This window comes from Rhinolophus sinicus, linkage group LG02, assembly GCF_036562045.2.
Source record: "Rhinolophus sinicus isolate RSC01 linkage group LG02, ASM3656204v1, whole genome shotgun sequence".
In the NCBI taxonomy this organism is placed as follows: domain Eukaryota; kingdom Metazoa; phylum Chordata; class Mammalia; order Chiroptera; family Rhinolophidae; genus Rhinolophus; species Rhinolophus sinicus.
This window is the reverse complement of record NC_133752.1, coordinates 54,282,380-54,303,498: the sequence shown is the minus strand read 5'-3', so window position 1 is coordinate 54,303,498 and position 21,119 is coordinate 54,282,380. Positions and strand designations below refer to the sequence as shown.

The 21,119-nt window shown below is 40.9% G+C and overlaps 1 protein-coding gene across 11 annotated transcripts in view; it reads left to right on the top strand.

The window, feature by feature from the left end:
- Positions 1-21,119, top strand: part of SEPTIN11 (septin 11) — a 153,123-nt gene that overhangs the window by 30,484 nt on the left and 101,520 nt on the right. For all 11 annotated transcript variants that reach the window (XR_012493680.1, XR_012493681.1, XM_074324424.1 and 8 more), the window contains exon 2: positions 13,049-13,163. Coding sequence is in view for 9 of the 11 variants with exons in the window: in XM_074324424.1 (XP_074180525.1) it covers positions 13,049-13,163 (115 nt within the window). In the remaining 2 variants the exon portion in view is untranslated. The remainder of the gene's footprint in view (positions 1-13,048; positions 13,164-21,119) is intronic.

The window sequence follows — 21,119 nt, the reverse complement described above, 5'->3', positions numbered from 1 at the left end:
CCCAGTGTCCTACTTGGGCCCTACTTGATTATGCAGAAATACCAATGATAATAATGATACTGCCTCTTTAAGAGACAGTGGAGGGGTGGAGGGGACTGTGGGAACATTCTTTTGTGACAGCATGTGAAAAGAAGGTTTGTTTTGCATTAGCTGATCTAGACAAGAAAGCCAGCGTCTAAAATCACCCATCAATAGGAAACATTTGAGAATAGAGGGAAATTGTAATATAGTCTCTTGGGTCTGCTTTCCTAAGCACACCAATGTATGTGAGAAAACCCCTAAACCAATGTTCTCTTACAGTTAGATGGAGGCTTCTGTGATGGGCAATTAATCTTCTGTAAGACAGAAAGTTGTCTGTTCTGCTAGTGGGAGCATTTCCTTTTTTTTAAGGGTTAACTGGTTCTATTTTTTGAGAAGAATGAAGTAAGGAAGAAATAAGAAAGCTGTAGCTTGATTAGAATGGCAGAAATTGTAGCCACAACTAATGGAGTCAGTCTATTAGGTTCTCTGCAAGATATGCATTTTATTTATTTATTTATTTTTTTTTAATGCTGTGAAGGAAGTTTGCATCAAATGGCTTACCATTTGGATTGTTGCCCAGGCTGGTAATCTGGGTTAAAACCTTGGCTAGAAAGCAATTCTATACTGTAGATCCTTTGGGCTGCTGCTCTGGTGGGGAGATCTGTTTATGAGAGCACTGGGTAATAGGACACAGAAAACTCTTTCTGATGTGACTGCTCAGGGATTGCTCCTACATCTCGGCCTCACTCAGCACTGCAACACCCAGGGGCAGAGCCTGGGCTTGTGAGTGTTTAGTTGTGTGTTGCTTTGCTTATATGGGTCATTGTCCCGCTTCACTTTAAGGAATATTTCCAGTAAATTGAAATGTGAACCAGTTTTAAAGTCATATCTTCCACCCTTAATTATTCTTCAGTTTTTCCAGTCCATTGACTTCCGTGCCCTTTGGACCTCCTTCTTTTCCTGCTGCCTCTCTTGACAGACTCTCCTTCTTTCTCTCCTCCCATCAATATTCCTCCTCTGCAGCTACCCAAATCTGTTTCACCTTATCATGACCTGACTCAGATCTGACTCCCCCTGAGAAAACCTTACTTTTTTGCTATGGTCCCATTGTCTTACCCTGATCACCTCTATACTATATTTCATCATCGAACATTTTGCATTTGTCTTCTGTTTTATCTCAGTGACTTTTCTCCCTAATATGGCATAAGTTCCTCAAGAAGCTTTTGCATTTCCTAGAATTCTTGTTCCACAGGAGGCACCTAAATATTTGCAACTTACTTTATTGGAAGACTTCCTCCAAAGGCAAAGTGACCTTTAGCTAGTTAAATTGTTAGCTGCCATATCAAATTTGGTATAAAACGGGGTGCAAATGCCTTGGTAACTTGAGAGAGACCTTGTTTACTATGCTTTTATTAATTTCTGTCTTTTTTTTTTTTTTTTACCTGGAGACTTAGTCTTGTTTGAGTTAAAAAATACTAATATTGTATTCTAGCCTAAAGTTACCCAGGAGAATATAGCAATATTATAGTGTAAATTGTGGAGGGGGAATCCTAATATGGCCAGAAGTATTAGCCCCCGGTGCCTTAGCGCTTTATATCCTCTGAACTTGTGAATATGATGGGACAGTCACTCCTTGATTAGATTGTGTTCTGGCACAGTTGACTTCCGGATAGGATTATCCTGGCTGGACCTGGCCTCTTCAGTCCCTTAAAAGAGACTAGACTTCCTGAAGAAGAGATTTGATATGTGGGAGGGGCATGAGGGATTCTCTGCTTCCTATGAAGATGAGGTGGCCATATAGCTGGGAACTGTGGGTGACATTTTGGAGCTGAGTGCAGCCTCTGGCTGACAGCCAGCAAGAAGAGGCAGACCTCAGTCCTACAACTGCAAGGAATGAAATTCGGCCAACTACCTGAATGAGCTTGAAGCAGAATTTTCCGCCAGAGCTTTCCGGTGAGAACAGCCTGGCCAGCGCCTTGGTTTCAGCCTTGTGATATGCTGAGTGCAGATCCCAGCCCTGCCCTGCCCAGACTTCTGACCTATAGAACCAAGAGCTAATGAATAGGTGTTGCAGCCACCAAGTTTGTGGTCATTTGTTACATGGCAATAGAAAATTAAAACATACCCCAAATCTACGTGTTTAACCTCTATTCTATCATGAGTGTCTCAGCCAGGGCTGAGATTAAGATGCACTGCAACTCTCATCTTAGGAAGGCTTGGTTGTTTTTTCGGGATTGTTTAGTGGCATTTACAGAGTGATGTCAATTGTTAATTTGTATATTTATTTCCTAAGAATGTATTTCCCATGGCTTTGGCATTTGGGGTGTAGTCCTCCAATTTTCAGGTGCAAGAAATGGACCCCTGTACTCAAAGCTGTTCTAGATCCGTCTGGCCGAGGAACTGAATATGCTTTGGGGGGAGAAAGTGGCTGGTTGTGAGAGCAGCATCCCTGGTACTTTTGTTTGCGGCTGCCTTAGAGCTGGTTGGGATTTTTTCTTCTTTCTCAGAGATTATCATTACAAGTTTATAGCAGTCACTGAAAGCCCCTTCCATTTTCAGAAACGGACAGAAATAAACAATATCTTTCAGAAAGGAAGTGGCTAATTTATATCCTGTGATAGAAATGGTGGCATAGGGCAGGAAATGTCCCATCCGTGTTTCATTATTTGCTGATTAATGCATTCGGTGAATAGAAATATATGAACTGAGCCACAATATTTCTCAGATCGGAAGCACTGAGGAATTGATGTGTGACTCTGAGGAGGAGAACTTACATAAAAAGTCAAGGAAAAGACTTCCAGCTGATAGAGGCCCCTTAATGATCTTTGACCTCCTCCTATTCATCACGTTCGAAACAGCTTGTCTGAAACATATACCGCACCATACAGGCAGGGCAACAGGGATCAAAGTGACCCAAATGAGCAACTGTGAAAATTTGGGTGGTTTTCTCCTGCAAGATAGGTGATATGTTTGAAATGGAGTCGAGTTGTAATGAGTCAGGTTTTTTTAACTCATTAGTGACCCTCCTTCATGGCTGTGTCATCAGTTCTCCGCGGTGCCTGGCCCAGTGAAGGGCTTTCTCCAGCCCTGTGATGTCGCGGTGTGAGAGAACGTGGTAGCATCTGTTTCTAATCGGATTGTGCCTTTATAAATATTTCTTGCCTATTTGTCACATTGCTTCCCTCCCACCCCTGTCTTCTTCTGAGTACTGCAAAATTTGCAAGAGTCCCTGGAATGTACATGTGGGCCTTGTCATTCCCAAACATGAGAGTTTCTGCTCATCAGCACTTTGTAACATTAAGCTGTTACAGGCAGTAGTTACTTGGACTCAAATAAAAAGACTGGTCTTTGGAAACTTAAGAAAATGTCTTTTGTGTTGTTGTTGTTGTTGTTCATTCGTAGCATCCAATTAGATTTCACTTCTCAGTATTTCTACCGACTTTAGAAAAACATTCCATTTGTTAGAAAAAAGTACTCCCACTTTTTTACAATTTTTGGATGTCATTCTTGGTATGGTGATTTGCTGAAAGGCTGTTTTACTAATAACCCAGAACCCTCCTCCTGACTCCCCCACCCCCCAGGATCTGGGGTTGTAAGCAGCAGCTGGGGCACTGTTCACTTCAGATACCCATTTCTGTGGACTCCTTTTAAACAGTATGTTTTCCTCATTGTTATGTGAGGAATCTAGTATCTGTGGGACAAAGGTGAACTCGGATCAGACAAACCAGTGAGTTCTTGGAGGAAGTGTGGGCAGTTACTGTTTTCTGTGAAACTGGGATGTAAAAAAGACGGAAGACCAATCTGGGGGCGTGGGTGGAAGAGCAAGAACTGAAGCAGCAAGGTGTTTTCAGGCCTTGGGTATCAGGCTTCACTCAGCAGCCAATACGAATTCTTACCTCTGAGGCCGGCCACGGGTAATGGAGGGTAACGGAGAGGCGGCAGGACCAGGCCCCTCGGCGCAGGGTGTTCCTGGTGGCCTGCTCTGTGCACAGGGAAAGCGAGCCAGCTACTGCACCTGCCTCCTTAGCTGAGAACGGGGAGGTTGGAGACAAATTGAATTCTGGGAAACATCATCACACTGGATATAAATTTTGGTGAGGTCTCATGAGGATAGTGTTAGGAAAAGAGGAATATACCCAACTTATGGGTTTTCCAGGCCCAGTAATATGGAAATCAGCCGTTACACTGGGTGCACTTCGTATGTCAATTAAGAAGGTTGGATCGGAAAGGGCAATCGAAAAAAGGTGTGATGGACGGTTATTACATCTAGGCGCAGAGGAGAAAAGCTAACCCGGTACGGATGTCATCCAGAACTCCTCACTGTCCGATTCAGACCACAGAGGAGGGAGTGAGATGATTAAACTGTGCGCCATCTTTCCTTCTGCCAGAGGGCAGAGGCCTGTAAGTTTATGCAGATTTTTAGCAATATGAATGCCAATTGATGCTATTCTAGGGAACTCTGATACCTTGAAGTAAGTGCTGTTGCCATTTCACATAAGAAAATGGGAGGAAGAACAGATTTGTATTCAGAATGGGGATTGGGTAGGTTCCACTAGGAGATGTTGGCTGAGAGCTGCCTGAGCCATGGATGCAGGGAGGGGGGAGGGCTGCGGGTTATGACTGTGGGTTGTTAGCTGACGGCTGGTCGCGGAAGTCATGGGCACAGATCAGGTCATCTAAGGAAAATATCACACGCGCCGGGGATAGAGAACGATGCTAATTCTTGCAACAGCCCTATGAGATGGTTTCTTTTAAAATGGACAGAACTGATGCTGAGTGTTACGTGACTTCTTTTGCCTAAGTAATGATAGAGCTGCCCGGAGTTCTCTGACTTTCTGTGTCAAGCACTTTCTACTGTACTCTTCTTTACTGCTCTTCTGCTTACTCTTACCACCGTGACTTGGTTCTGTTGTTAGAAAAACTCATATTTTGCTCATATATTTTATACTATCACTCATCTATTAGCTGCAATAAAAATTGCTGGCTTCCCTCCTGTAAAATATTTATTAGTATTTATTTACTATTATTGTTATTAGCATTCCATGATTTTTTAAATCTTTTATTTTCTATTAAAAAGTATGCTTTTTTAGGGGGGGGCGGTAATAATTCAAAATTACAGAAATGTAACAATTAGGAAGTAAAATTTTCCAGCAAATGCCTAAGAAAACCCCCATACCACATTATTTTTGCAAGGATCTGGAAAAATAAATTTTTTTCTTTTGCTGGGAGTCTTTTGGAGAGAGTTCCTGAGAGATGGCACTTGAAATTGGGGCAGTTACACAATGTTAATCAAGATCTTTTCTGGTTGTGTGGTGGTGTTTACGAGGGTGGCTCCCTGGGTTTGGCAGTCAGAGCTGATGTCCCCGGCTTTGTGACGTGGGGGCTGGCCCCGGGATGCCCCTTCTTCTCAGTCCCAGCCTCCAGCTGGGCTGCACTCAAGTTCTTTCCTCATATGGTTTTCCTCCTAACTGTTCTCCTCTTCTTCCTGGCTCTCTCTATTCTGTTGCTTATGTGAGACAATTTCCTTGGGGGGTTTTTCTTGGCTTCAGCCTTGGGATTTCATGGTATAGATGACGAGCAGAGTAGCAGAGGCTGTCCAAGTCATCCTTAAAGAACGTGATGCTCATTGGTAATGAGATGCTTCAGACATTTATGTTATGAAAGTTACCCCAGCAATGCCCAGCCTTGGAAACATCCTGATGCAGGCTTCATAGTTGTGGTTTGGGTTGATACTTTGCATTCCAGTGTTTTCCCTTTTGCATGGGAGCTGAGGGCGTTTCCCATCTTCCCACCAACTTAACTTTCTTTAAAAGAGAATGTGAAACCAGCCATGCTCTCTAAGATGTAGTTAGATAAGAGTATGTGCTTACAAAAATGATCAATCAGGCACTTGGGTAAAACTTACTTCTTGGACATTTTGTGAATCTAGAATTTCTCCAAATACTGGGAAGTGGCCAGTGGTCAGTTAAGGATTTCGTGTGAGAAATAGTGTATTCTTCTCTTTGCCTCTCTTCAGCATCTGCATTACTGAAACAAGACCTCAAAGAAAGACACAACGTAAGCTAAAGCAGGGCTATGTACCTCTTCTCCAAGTGGGCATCTTCTTTATGGGGAAAAGACAGAGAGCAAAGGGAGTATGCCCCATGGTTCCATCTCAGCTCCATTAAAATTGGACATTTGTTTTCTTAAGACTTGTGTTTTACTCAGGTCTGTCTCCTCCCATCAGGCAGTGCTGCTGGTCAGAAAGACTCTTTGTTTTCATCTGCATATATAAAATCTGCGTATCACCTGTGCCCAGGAGCTATCTACCAAACTAATATCTGACAATGCTGCAGACTAATACACGTTCTTACATCCTAGATAGGCTGGCAAATTCCCTGCAAGGACGGCCAGTTAATCACATGACTTATAAGGCTGCATTGCATCCTATACCTTGGATAGCTTATGGTTACGCACATATACAGAGGGTGCCAAAAAAAGTGTACACATTTTTTTAAAATTTATTGGGGTGACAATTGTTAGTAAAATTACATAGATTTCAAGTGTACAATTCTGTATTACATCATCTATAAATCCCATTGTGTGTTCACCACCCAGAGTCAGTTCTCCTTCCATCACCATATGTTTGATCCCCCTTACCCTCATCTCCCACCCGCAGTGTGGAGGTTCCTCAAAAAATTACGAATAGAATTACCATATGACCCAGCAATCCTCTCCTGGGTATCTATCCCAAAAATATGAAAACATTTATACATAAAGACACGTGTGCTCCAAAGTATACATATTTTAAGAAAGGAAAACTGTATTAAAATTGTCATACTCAATACATACCAATAACAAAAGATGAATACAAGTCACGTTTGACTTCTGCAATTAGAAGAGGTGCTCAAAGTGGTTACCATCAGCGTCCAGACACTTCTGATTACGGCAAACTACTGCTTGACCAGCGCTGACCAAAGTGTCCACTTGTGTACATTTTTGGCCCCCCCGGGGTGTGTCTACTTGATTAACATCTGTGTGTCCCACTAGACTATATGCCCCATGACTTAGTCATGCTTTGTTTTCTCACCATCCTCTTCTCAGCATTTATCCAGCACATGTTGGTATTCAATAAATATTTGTCGAATGAATGAAAGCATGAATATTTACTTTTCTTCTTGAAGACAGATGATTAACTTACACAGAGGAGTTATTTCCTGTTTTGTTTTGAGGCTATAAATCCACTTTTGAAAAATCTTGTGGAAGGCTGCAGATAGAGAGGAAGGGAAAAGAATGTTTTTTTAAGCAGGGCAGTTGTCGAGGGTGGTTCATAACTTTTTTTTTCCCCTAACCAAGTCCTAGTTATTATAGTTAAGCAAAAATGAAAAGATCAGGTGTGCACACAGATTTCTATTAGGTTTGGAGTTTCCCAGGGTAACTGATAGAAACTCCCTTTCATGGGTCATTGAAAAATGGAGCCATCTTGATCTGGCAAGAGAAAATACTACCAGGAATTTTTCACCCGTGTCGGCTTTCCTCAAGCAAAATGACAGATGTAGATTTATGCATCTCTGACTTCCAGATTCAAAAAACCTTGAATTAGCATTAGAACCAAAGACTTTGCTTAGAGGTCATCTGGTTAAATCTCCTCATTTTACAGATGAGAAAACGTAAGCCTGGGAAGTAAGTGATTTGGATCGATACACTTACAAAATGAGGAGTTGAAGAGAATAGAATCAGCACCTCTTGTCAACAAAAATGTCCAGCTCTCTAAACAAATGCACAAAAGAAATTATCTTTTAAATTAAAAGATAATTAAAAATTTAAAGGGGCAAAAATCTTTCTAAACTTAAGTTGTAATGTCTGTCATTAAAGGTAAAAATTAAGTCCGATTGTTTTCAGCATAAGTTAAAACACACATCAACTTGGTAACACGTTCTAGTTTCCCCTGGCTGGTAAGTATGACCTAACCGCACCGACTGAGGCCTTCAGTGTTCAAAGTAAAGAAATGGGGTAGCGCTTTACTTTTGAGTGTGGTGAATAGAATCCATCTGCGTTCTATTGAAATTAGCCAGCGGGTTAATTTCAAGAGGCTATGTGGTGGATTAAAATAGAAGCAAAAATGAAGATGGGGAATCCAGACTGGTTTCCGGCCGGCAGGGGAGGATTCTTAGGCCTGCCAGCAGGAATGGGATTCTATGGCTTTTCCCCCAGCTTTGTAAATGAGTTTCCTATTTAGGGTGGATTTTCTTAGGCTAGAATTCTCATTCACTCTTCCACTTCCTTTGTGTTTCATTCTGTTTTTCCCTTTGTGATTTTTCTTTCTTGGCTAGTCCTAGGGCTTTGCTGCTCAGCAGCTTCTCCTGGCACGTTCAGCAGCCACTGGAGAGCTCCTCATTCATTTCAGATTTTGAAATTATCATTGTCTCTTCCTCCTGCCTACCTGAGGGAAAGGAAACCCAGGTTTCCCCACGACCTGTTGAATGCTAGGCCCTCTCACACATGCCGTTTCCTTAGCTCCCCCCAACCACCCTGCCAAGTGTTCCGTTTGTACTGATGGAGGAGCAGAGACCAAAGCAAGTAGGAAGCAAAATTGGGGTTTATACTTATGGCTGTCTGAGTCCAGGCCTTTTGCCAGCCTGCTTCTGGGTAAGCGAGAGATGGAATTGTGGAACGTGTTTTAAAGCAGCACTCAGAATGTGGGTGTGGGTGCTCATCTTATATAACTTGTTTGGTCATTATTTCAATAATGCAGTCAACTAGGCAGCTGATGAAAAACTTGTTGATTTTAAACTTCGGAGTATAAACATTCATAATAAAGTGACCCTTTGGGCATAGATAGCATTTGTCTACAAGGCTTCTGCGAGCTGGACTTTTGATACCCTGGTAGAGGGGGGAAGTCCAGTCTTCGTAAATGGTGCCCCACTGAACCTCCCTAACCAGCAGGTACTGCTCCTCCATATCCTCCCAGAGCTCAAGTCACGATGTTTATCACTTTTCTCCTTAATAGTAGCACATTTGCTTATGTCCTGTCTCTAGCGCTACACTGTAAACCTCCTACAGGCAGGAAGAGCGTTTATTGACGAATAACAAAAATAATGTATCTTATTCCCTTAGTGCTTTGATCGGTGAGTGTTTTTGAATGAACAAAAAAATAAATGTATCCATGTGGAGATGTCCTGGAAAGAGAAAAATGAGATTGTCAAGTTAAAGACTGGTTATCTTATACAGCAGAATTTAGTCATAACCCATTTCTAGATAGAGGGGGCCTAGAAATCATCTAAGTACAAACCCTAGAGTAGACTGGCAAGTGGGAGACTAACTCAGTTAAGGTCTTCTTACTTAGTGGCTCCATATTAGCACGTTCGTCTCAAAAAAAGGTGAAAACTGAGCCTTATGTTACTGCTTTCATGTGACATAGCTGCAAAAATCAGTGTCTTTTCATTGCCAGGACCAAGGAAAATATGTTTGGAGCAACTTTACCAGTTCTAATTCTTGACGTCCACCTTTTAGGGCTGCCAAGCAATTAAAATTTTAGAGAATTCTTTTCTTTCTCTTTTAACATACTGGATTTTTATAATGCTGACCTCATGCGTGGTCTGGGGCTCCCTGGGAATTTCCATCCTCACGAGGTGGCAGTGACTGCTCTGAGGGCCTCGGACTTGGACCCGACTTCCTAGGTTCCCGTTTCAACTCATCTAACGAGCTGTGTGCCTTTGGGCAAGTTACCAAACTTCCGTGCCCTGCTTTCTCATCTGTAAGTTGAGATTGGGTAAGACTAGGAACTACCTCATACAATTGTTAGGATAAGTTAACTAGTCCATTCGTGTGGAGGGCTTTTCCAGAACATTGGAAATGGTCAATCAATGTTAGCTATTGTGATGATGGTCGTGGAATACCAAATAGCTTTATCCAATTATTTTCTTTTATTGGTAAGAGGAATGCTTACTGAAACTTTCCCTGAGATTTTTATAAAAAAGTCAATGATGGAGATACAATTTCAGTGGGATCTGGAAGGTTTGGATAGGTATACATTGACCCTTCTAGGTAAAGGAAATAGTTTAAGTCAACTCTGATGGGGAGAATCCTGGGATTGCCCCAGGAAAGGTAAGTAACTCCGTTTAACTGCAGTGTAAGGTGCTCCCTGGGGACAAGTGGGTGATCCAGGAAGAATGGAGGTTTGGGTTTAGCCCATAGCGGTTCTGAGATGGCAGGCTGGGGGTGGGGCTTAGGGCCTTTGAGTACCAACATCCCTTTGGCAGCCAGGTTGGGAGATGATGAGAGGGAATGGGATCGAGGCAAGGACACCAGCTGCAAGGCTGTCGAGTTGTAGAAACAGAAGAGGACGTGGCATCAACAGTACGTTAGAATTTGTGCAGGGAGTTGGGTCTCAAGCACAGATAAGTGCCATTAATAGGAAAATGGGGAACTCTAGAGTGGGGGGAGTTTAGGATAAAGGGCTATGGTTTCAGTTTGGTGAATGTCAGTTTGAGGTACAGATAGGACAACCCAAGAGAACTACCTGTTTGATAGAAATTCAGAACTGGAACGCAGGCAGAGGTCAGTTTCAGAGGTAAAGTTTCAGAGTCGATTCTGCGAGTGCTAAAGTCGTGAGGACATATGAGATTCCCTGAGCCCACGCCTATAAACTCAAAAGAGACCCCACATTCTTCAGATAGAGACAGCTAAGGAATGAAGCAATAAACATGGGACTATCAAATGCTGGAGGGTAGGAACTCGACTCAGCGGCCATGTGTGAGTTAGAGCCGCGCCTCCCATTTTCTTTAGTGCTTCCCAGTTTTTAAGCCTGTTCATGGACCCAACGAGAAATTTCCTATTTCCCTTTTTTCCCCATCACATACTAATGGGCAATAACTCTCAAGATTCCTTTAATACTGGGCAGAGAATAAGGCTAAGATTGTGGAATTTTAAAATGGCATTATAAAATGTACATATTTTATATTACAAAGTTAGAAGACAGACTCGAAAGACATAACTTCAAATTAAAAACATTTCAAGACCAAACTGTTTTATAACCCTTCATTTCGTATGTGGTTTTCAGTGGGTATAAAAATACTCAGTGGGTGTGTGGGTGGTTTCTCGTGTTTTGGAAATGGTGAGAATATGAGCTGCTGAGCATTGGGTACTGGGATGAGAGCTGTAATTACTAACTTTGATTCTTTCCCAGGATTGGCTCATGGGTAGATATCTGACTCTAAAAACCCAACAATCCAGAGCCCAAAGCAATAAATCTCGAGCCCCCTCCTGCCCCTGCCCCCACCCCCAAATTAAAAGAATTATTGTGGTAGAGAAGAGAGGGAATGTGCGATGATGGTCCTTTCTTGTCTTGTCTCCTTTCATGCCCATCGCTGACTGTTTAAGTCAGTGACGCGAGTGAAACGAAGGCTGGTGTAGCTTCTCCTACCCTCCTGCACAACAGCCACTGCACAGCTGTGATGGAGAGACTTCTAAATATAACCCAGACTCATTTCAAATCCTCCTCCCCCAAGTCTTCCCGGATGTGGTAAACACCCTAAAAATACCTGCTGTCTGAGCCTTTGAGGTATCTGAAGAGGAAGGGGCAGGTAGTAGAAATAGGGCCGTGTGGTGTTTTGGGAGCCCTGGCCCGCTACCAGGACTGCTGCCCACCCGGGTCTGCTCCGGAAGCTGTTTGGTGAGCTGTCGACCGTGCCATCCTGTTCAAGGATAAGTGCCTCCTCTTGAGGCTCATATTCCCTGTTGGCAGGTTTCAAGGAAACTATTCATAGACGAGGCATCTGTTCTCTGTCCCATTGACCTCAAACCTGCAGCTGCCACCATGGTATTAAGGCAGTGTGATGATTTTTAGTCTTCTTTCACAGAATCAGAATTTTAGAGCTGGCAAGGACCTTAGACATTGTATTGTTCATAAAACATTCCATTAAAATCACTGCATGTAGGGAGTCACATTTCTCTGCCTATATAGTAACCATAGTGATTTGAAATGAAGTCTCAGTCCTTGATTAAAAGAGATCACTCTCATCATTATATAACACAGATAGGAGAATAATGAAAATGAGTATTTAAAAATATAAGTGTTCCTGTGCAAAGTCATTTTCTTTTTTATTAAAAAAAATGTAACTTTGAGGCTCTTTTTCTCACCCAGACTTCAGTATTTTGAATAGAAAGTTCATTGGCAACATAGCCAGAAGGTCAGCAGTCTTGTTTTCAAGAAGGCTTTCACTATCTGGTTTCTGGAATCCCAAACCATAACCGTGGTACTGTAATTGAAGGACCATAGGTGACCTCTGTTTTCCTGGGGGGAAAAAATGTTTCACAGATTATTTCCAACACCCATTGGATGCCTTCAAAGTCATGGAGGCAGTCAGCACCATCTTATAAAACAGCATGACTCACCCAACTTTTGAAATGTCTGATAACTACCTAACCCAGTCTCCGTCAGTAATCCTGAGAGGCTGGGCGAAGGGCCTGTGCCAGGAGATGTGTAGGGCAGAGCAAGAAAGCCCCAAGGAGCCTGGACGGCTAATGGAGCAGATGGGACCAACTGATGTGTTGAGTCATTTTAAATATGTTACATTATGGTGGTTACAGAATTTCCATAATTGTTAACAAGTATGTATCCTCCACTGGGAGCTTCTCAAAGCTCCTTTGTGTATCTAGAAGAGTTTTATTTATTTTATACTCTGGGTTGAAAGTAATTTGAAAGTTTTTCTTGAGTGTTCAAAGCTATCAAAATGGTTGGCATTTTTTTATGTCTCTGAATGCGTATCTGAACTAGCCACCTCTAGAAGCTCCATTTTCCCTGCATCAGTACACGTGTAACAAGGAATGAGGTCCCTTGGGAGATAGTGTACTTTGGGAGTCAGTGTGATTCTGTGGAAAGAGTGAGGCTTTGGAGTTGTTGTGTAGAACCTTCAGTTGTATAGACGCCGAGGAGGGTGTGGGTACATGTCAAGAAGACAGGAAGGGAGAGAGTAATGTGCGTAACGTGTGATACCCAGGTGGCAAAGTTCACGGATTCTCAAATGTTCCCCCTCTGAAATTCCAGAATGAAGAGCTTCGAAACTTGTCCCTTTCTGGCCATGTTGGATTTGACAGTCTTCCTGACCAGTTGGTCAACAAATCTACTTCTCAAGGATTCTGTTTCAACATCCTGTGTGTTGGTAAGTGACTCATCACTTGCTGCTGAGCAACAAATCTGACCCTTAATTGGCAGGTGACAGTCAGAGGGGGCACATTTTCAAAAAATAAGGGGAATAGTATTTTTACTCTTTTTTTTTTCTTCTTCTTTTTTTAATCAGTAAAGTAGGGCAGTAATACCCACTTTGGCACACAGTTACAAAGATTAAGACTTGTATTTGGGTAAATGCTTTGTAAGCTTTGTGGTGTTACTCAAATTGTTATTTTTATTTGTGTCACTCAATCAAGTAAGTGGTCAGTTTAATGCTGCTATTAAAACATGTATTTTAATTTTTGATGGGGGTAGTGATTTAGACCCTAACTATAGATTATAGAAGGTGAAAGAAGGAACTGAGATGTGCCATGTAATGATTACTCACAAGCCTTTTAAGAATTTGTTCCTGGGCTCTCTGACTACAATGCAATAATAACCTCTACTGACATCTTTTAAAAGGAATTCTATCTACAGAAAGTGAAATCTGAAGCTATTCTATTTTAATAAACTTATAATGTCTTAAATGTTTGCTTTTAGAGCGCAGAAGACAATTTTAAAATTCTGTTTCATATTTGAAATCCATTTTTTGCCTGAATTGTCAAATTAACCTTTTGTCCTTAAGTTGGAATCTAATATTGTCCTTAGTTTATTCCTGGCAGATAAACAACAAAGGCCAAAGAGATCTTACTTCTCTGTATGTCCTCAGTGTGTTTTATTCATGTCCTTTAAACATTTCTCATTAGCCTAGGCCTCTGGCACTGGCATTTTTGTTCTTCTCTCTACTCATATACCTTTCAAACTAAGAGGAGGAAGGTAGAAAAGAAGGTAGAAAAAGAGGAAAATAGAAATTGAAATCCTTTGGTTTGAAGCAGTCTTGTCCCTGGAGCAGATAATGGCCTTTCCCTCGCCCTCACTGTCCCTCCTGATGAATGACCAGCTGACAGCAGTGAAGTGGTTTGGGCTGCATTGTTTTGTTGCCATTGTCCCCTGGGCATATACTTCTGAGACATCACTCTGAGATAGACCAAAAGAATTCTGTATTTCTGTATGTAGTCAAATGGACTATCCTTCCCCCAGGCTTGGCAGAATGCACCAGTATTAATCTGAGTAAAATTAAATAAATTTAGAAAAGGTGTGTGCTCCATGTAAGAACTACCATTTTATTTGTTAGCTATTGGGGGGAGGGGCAGACATTTCCCTTTTCAAAACTATTTGAATATACTGAATGTAGCTGCTGCACTGGACATTCATTAGCAGAAAGCCACAATTGACTTGCACAGTAGACCAGCTTCCTCTCTGGCATTCCGTCTTTAGCAGTAGATAAGAGAGAAACATGACCAGGGCAGCCAGCTCTCATTCTTTCTACTATTCCCTGCATGGAGCCATTTAAAATTCAGCAGGGGACCTCCTGAATGGCCGCTAGTTCTACAGAGTGGCATAAATAAGTTGTTTTTTTCTCTCCCAGTAAGTGCTCATTGCAGAGCAGGGCAATTCTTCATTAGCATAGCGATTTGTTGGCAATTTGTTGATTTTTCTATTGAAAAATGTGCTAAATTGTAGGCTAATTACTATTCTGGCTTCTCTTCCCTGCTTCTCCCAGCCCTGTCTCTAAAATCAGCTTCAAGAATACGTGCTAGAGTTATGTCCTGGCCCCTGTAAGTAGGGGAAAGCTTTCCAGGGGGACTGGGCTGCTGGACCAGGGGTGTGCTGTGCAGTGGGGTATGTTGGCTGACCCCTTGTATTAAATAGCACAATTATGATGCTAGTTGTAATTCCTCACAAGCCACATCCATGCTGCCCTGTTGGATTTTAACAGCTACTATTCTGACTCTCCTGGGTAGGTGATGAGACGTATGGTTCTTAGGTTTTTATTCTGGTTCCATTCTTAAACATTTAAAGTCATTTTTTCAAACTGACGAAAATAATACATATTTATTGTTTATAAAAGGTATCCCCTCCCTTTTCCTATTTCACCCTCATTTCCATTCCACAGAAATAACACTGCAGAAGCCTTCTAGAAACTGTCTGTGTCTTTCTGTATCCGGAAATTATTTTTGGTGGCTTAAAACAACACCAGTTTATTGCCTTGCAGTCCTGTAGAAGTGTGTCTCACTGGGCAAAAATTAAGGCATCCACAGAGCTGTGTTCCTTTCCAGAACCTCTAGCGGAATCTGTTTTCCTTGCCTTTTCTAGCTGCTAGAGGCTACCTGCCTTCCTTGGCTCTTGGACTCTTTCCTCCATCTTCCAAGCCAGCAACACTATCTGTCTCTGACTGTTCTTGTATTAGGAAATTTTCCACAGAGAATTGGTGAAATCAAGTTTCAACTCCATTAAGACTCTTTCTCAAGCCCCCAATGCACTAAAAAATAACTATACTGAATCATGTAATTAAGAGCAGCTGACCCTAGGAATGCAAAGAGTGTCTTCAGGGCTCTGTCTCTGCTTCTTCATCCTGCTTGCTTCTGTTTGGCTTCATGTTCAGGCTTTTTCTTCACGGAAGCAGTGCTGTCAGCTTAGCAATCCCAAAGGAAAGAAGAAGCCATTCCTGACAAGTCTCATTGAATAGTCACAGGATGTCTCTGGTTGACCAGGCCTAAGTCATAGGCCCACTCAGGGTGGGAGATTCCTTATAAGAAAGAAGACTTGATCAGAAAGGAGACTGGACGTGGGAGAAGCACACACTGGATAGACCATAACAGCTCTCTCACAGTTATATAAGTATTTTTTTGTTTTCAGTGTATCAAGCCAACAGGTTCTTTTCCATAACTCTTTGGAACTCTGTGGTTAGAGCCAGCATTAGCTCTTTGGGAGATGGGTATCAGCATTAAGTATTATGCATACTTATCCTTAGATGGTAGAGCACATCAAATCTTTTTACCATAAATATTTTACAGCAAAATATGTGTATAAGAAAACAACTCTCACTGTCAATTATTGGTCCATCTATTTCTAAACCAAGAGTCTATGAAAAAGCGTTCTAGTTGATCAAAACATTTTGACAGCCACTTCGAGGAGTAGGTGTCATATTTAGCTTAAAACTATCCATGGTACTTGCTTTTCTCCTTGTCATCCTACTGTCTATTTGTAGTTTTTTACACAGTATGTATATGTGTGGTGTTTATAGCATCATTAATATATTTTCATGTGATAAACATGGGAGGGAATTGAGGATTAAAAACTGTTATGATCCTAGTAAGGAAGCAGATGATGTTTATCAAAAAGGTCTTAGAATTATAATTTCCGTTTGTGGCTAGGCACATAGATTGCAAACAGAGGGTACAAACCAGGGCAGAAACTAATCCTGGCATGAGCTTAGTCTAGTTTTAGAGGCACTGCAGTAAATGTCTGGTATTAGAACCCATCTCTGTTGAGTCTTGGAAAGAAATGAAATAAAGAGTGAGACAGTAGTGTTCACTTAACCCGGAAGAGAATTCTTGATGCTAAATTGGGTACCAGAACACCCAGGAGTTTATAGTTCCCCCATTCTCCATCTTGTTTACAACACGCTAAATCACCCCATAGCTGCACTTTAGTTTAAATAAAGCCTTTTCTGTCTTGCTCATGCTGTATTTCTCCAGAGAATCTAAATTAGTATTCAGCCTTTTTTCGCAATTTTAAATTTAAATATCTTTTACATCCATTTCCCAAAATGACACTAGCTCTGCAAGAAACTTCAGCACTGATACAGCTGTACGTTGGTGCTTTGTGCACATACAAAGATGGATAAAATACTGCAACACCCCTGCTTTTGAAGAGGAACCTGTTCAATAGTAGTGTTAAAGTACATTAATAATACATTTTGAAAAACAGACATTTTAAAAATAACTCAGCCATAATTGTTTTGAGGAGATGACAGAAGAGGAGCAGAAGACAGACAAGTGTAAAAATCATTTCAGCCAAGCCTGTCATGTCAATAGAGACTGTAGGATTTTACAGTCAAATCTTAAACATTTTTATCCCATCTTACTTTTCCAGGAAAGGATATAAAGGGTTTACAAGGTGAAATGAATGAGTAAAGAAATAAAGATAAAATTAACCCCCGAAAATAAAGTAAACCCAGGGAAAGAGTCAGATCTCAGTGCCATCAGGCAGGCCTGCCTGTAGCAATCAGTTCTATCAGGAATACATTGGTCTTTCAGCCAGGAGCTGGCGGGAATCCATTCATTCAACAGATATTTACTGAGCACATATTACACGCCAATTACACGTTAAAAGTTTAATAATGACAGATTTACAGTATCTATAAAGTAGAAACAAAATAGTTGCTCCAGATGAAACACAGTTTCACCTAGACTTTCTCCCATGATTTTCCGAGATGAGATAAGGGTGAATGTCCCCACATCTAGGTCGAGGTTCCTGAGCACTTTCTAAGTCAGCGCAATCAATCCATGCGATACCAGGTGTCATGTGCTGTTCTTTGAAGTCCTTCACGCAGGCCGCTGGGGTTCGCCCAAAGCGTGTTTCATCACAGGCAATTCTCTGAGGAGTTAAAACAACACAGCTTAGGCACATAGCTCTGTGGTTCTCTGGCTCCTTCCAAGAATAAAATCTCGAATATTTAGAGGAGGGAGGCAGACATTCCTACACAGTTACTTGGGTAATCATTCAACTAGTCAGTCTTAGAAATCAGAGTAAAAGATGCTGAATTATAGATCAGCTATTTGAGCAATCTACAGTTACCTTCTGATTAATAATACAGTTCCTGTTTGCTTGTTGGTTTAATGTCCAACTTAGAGCTTGCAGATTAAATAAGCCTGAGAATAGAATGGAAGAGGTAGGACTGCTTTCCGGTGTGATGTGGGTGTCATGGTCACCAGCGCTGGCAGGAGCAGGACAAACAGAAGCCACAGACCATGCTTCAAGAGCAATTCTCTAATGATTCAAACAACCAAGGGTTAGGCAGGTGAATTTATAATAGAATAAACAACAAACTGAAAAATCCACCGAAGTGGCAAATCTCAGTATAAATGATCATCAGGATCATTTTCCTTCTCAATTAACTTTTAATAAATGCCTACTCTGCATCCGGCACTCTGTGAGGGCATTCTGAAAGGCTTCAGAATTAGTGGTAATCGTTCATTTTCTCAAAATACTGTTATAGTTGTTTAGTTGGAATTGGAACCTATGCCTGGTAGGCTTTCAGTTACTTGGTTAGAAAGCAGCCCTTTTATTCTTATGGGTCCTCAAAAGTATAGAAAATATCCTTCTTTCTGGGGCTAAACAGAGGCCTCAAAAACTAATGCATCAAAAAACTCCCCTAGTTCTAGCATGACTTTTATTCCAAAAGCTGTTATTTTTACTGAACTGCTTTTGGTGAATCACACTGCTGCTAGAGTAGCTGTGTCTAATTATGTCTCTTAAAAGCACAGAGTATAGAAAAGGAAAGTAAAGAACTCCAAAATTTAGAGGAACAGTGGTTTTTCCTACCCATTGATTAACCCTGTGCTATAAGTAGGGCCTGGAATGCTAATTGTTCATAATTTCCACCTTAATGTAAATGATAATTAAAATTACCTTTCCTTTAAAAAAACAAAAAACAAAAAACATGGTGTTCCTGATTCACATGTGCTTAACTAATTCTCAACCTAGCAAAATGAGATGGTAATTTCAGTCCAATACAGGTAACCTGGAATTCTTGCCAGGGACATTGACGTCTTTATTGCTGTTTTGGGGGGCAACGATGAAAACTGAATGGATACAGAGAGACCTTTATAAGGTAATTCTGCTGTCATTCTTTGTCCATGGTCTGAAAATACATAAATCCTGAAAAGAAGTCTGCTGCACTTGAGAAAGTTACATATGTAGCAGGTACTTAAAATGCCTGGAGTACTTACAGAATTGAATTGCCTACCAGAGTCTAAGTATCTTGAGAACCCTGTTTTGTTTCTATATCCATTACATAGTAACTTTGTTTTGTTTAAAGCTTTTTTTATGTGAGCTTGTTGAGCTCTATTATGTTAGGAAGCAAAGACTAGTTTAGATTACTTTTATTGATGGGCCTTTTTCTTGTAATTTTCAGGAAGGTAAGGAAGATAGGAAATAGTCTCAACTGCTACACGGCCAGACTTCATGGAAATCTGGAATGACGTTCAGTGTATTACAGAAGTTCAAGCTGTGTCTGTTGTCTGTTTTTGTTCATCATTTTATCCCCAGCACCTGTGCTTGTCACATAAGAAATACTCAAGTATTATTAGTGAATGAATTTCAAATAGTAAGCTGTACTGTATGTCTGTTCTGTTTGTACTGTATTCCCTGCTAATGGTCTGTCAAAAACATGTCTTCGATTTACCTAAAGCCTTTGCTGCCTCATAGCTTCTGCTTATTCCCTTCTCTCTGTATATCTTTTTTTTTTCCATGCCATCACCTTGTGTGCAGACTGTATGCCTCTTTATTGAAACTCCTGAAGAGAGAAGTTCTGATTGGATACATAGGTCACTGTCCAGTATGGAGCACTTTTTCTGAGCATAGTAATCAGACTTCTATGGGTACCTTTGTCAGAGGCCATCCCTGGTCAAGTTACCTGTGGTCATTAGCAAGGTCACAGGTATAAAGTATGGTCTTGCTCTTAAGAGGAGTGTGGTTATGTCAGGAGCTTAAAATAACATCCCCATAATAATAAGTTAGAGTCTGATTGGTCATGTTCTAGGTCAGATTCTAGGTTATGGGAGAATACCACAGCAGGCTAGTTCACTGTTGTATTCCCAGAACTTGGCACCGAGTTTGGTACATACCCTGTTTCCCCGAAAATAAGACCTAGCCAGACAATCAGTTCTAACGCATCTTTGGGAGCAAAAATTAATATAAGACCTGGTATTATATTATATTATATTATATTATATTATATTATATTATATTATATTATATTATATTATATTATAAAGACTATTTACTATAACATAAGACCGGGTCTAATATGATTTTACCATAATATAAGACTTATTTTACTATAAGACCGGGTTTAATATTAATTATTGCTCCAAAAGATGCATTAGAGCTGATTGTCTGGGTAGGCCTTATTTTTGGGGGGGACACAGTAGTAGACACTTGAAAAATACTGGCTGAATGAAGGCTGATGAAAGGAAATTCTTTGATCTTAGAAGTATCAGGGGCCCAATGGGAAAGGTTAAAGAGTAAGGCAAACATACTTGAACAACTCTTATCCTCTGAGTGAATCATTGTAAAGCATGTAAGGCTTCTGATTAGAGAAAGCTCAACTCCAAAAAGACTCCATCCTACTTCACTTTTGCACTATGTCGAAAAGCAATGAGTAATACAGACCTAATTAGTAAGTGGATTTTGTCATTACAGAGGGAGAGTTGCCCTAAGGCTACAAATCCCAGAGCTGTTTTTCCCCCCATGGAATTGTCACCATCCTAAAAGTCATTATACCAATTCTCTAGAAGAGAAACTGTTCCTGGGATTTGTTAAAAGGGCTGTAACATATTGGTATGTTTAAATTAGCTGGAAATCTATTTGGGAAATTTTCCAGATTAAAAAAGAAAAAAAGACATTCCTATGGATGATCTTTGATTTCTACTCCCCTCTTTTCACCATCACACATTCAATCACTACCACTACCACCACCAGTGACAAGGCTGGGTTCTTTCTCATTAGCAACTATTTTTGATTCAATATAAGAATTACAATTAAAGAGAGTTTTGCTTGGTCTTATGAAGGTCTGGCTAAAGTTCTTGGTGGCTCCATATTTGGGTCTTACCATTTGATTCAGATAGTGATACCAGGTACCTGCTACTCTGCTGTGCACTAATTAGGGCCTCAGTAAACATTTATTGACTTGAATCATCAATGTGAATTAATAAGTGTTGCAGGTCATGTAACATGATTCAGTTGCATTGTCATGGACATCACCCTGAAACTGGGAAAACCAACAAATGTTTGCCATCTTGACTCCAGACGAATAGGGAAAGAAAATGGGGATAATATG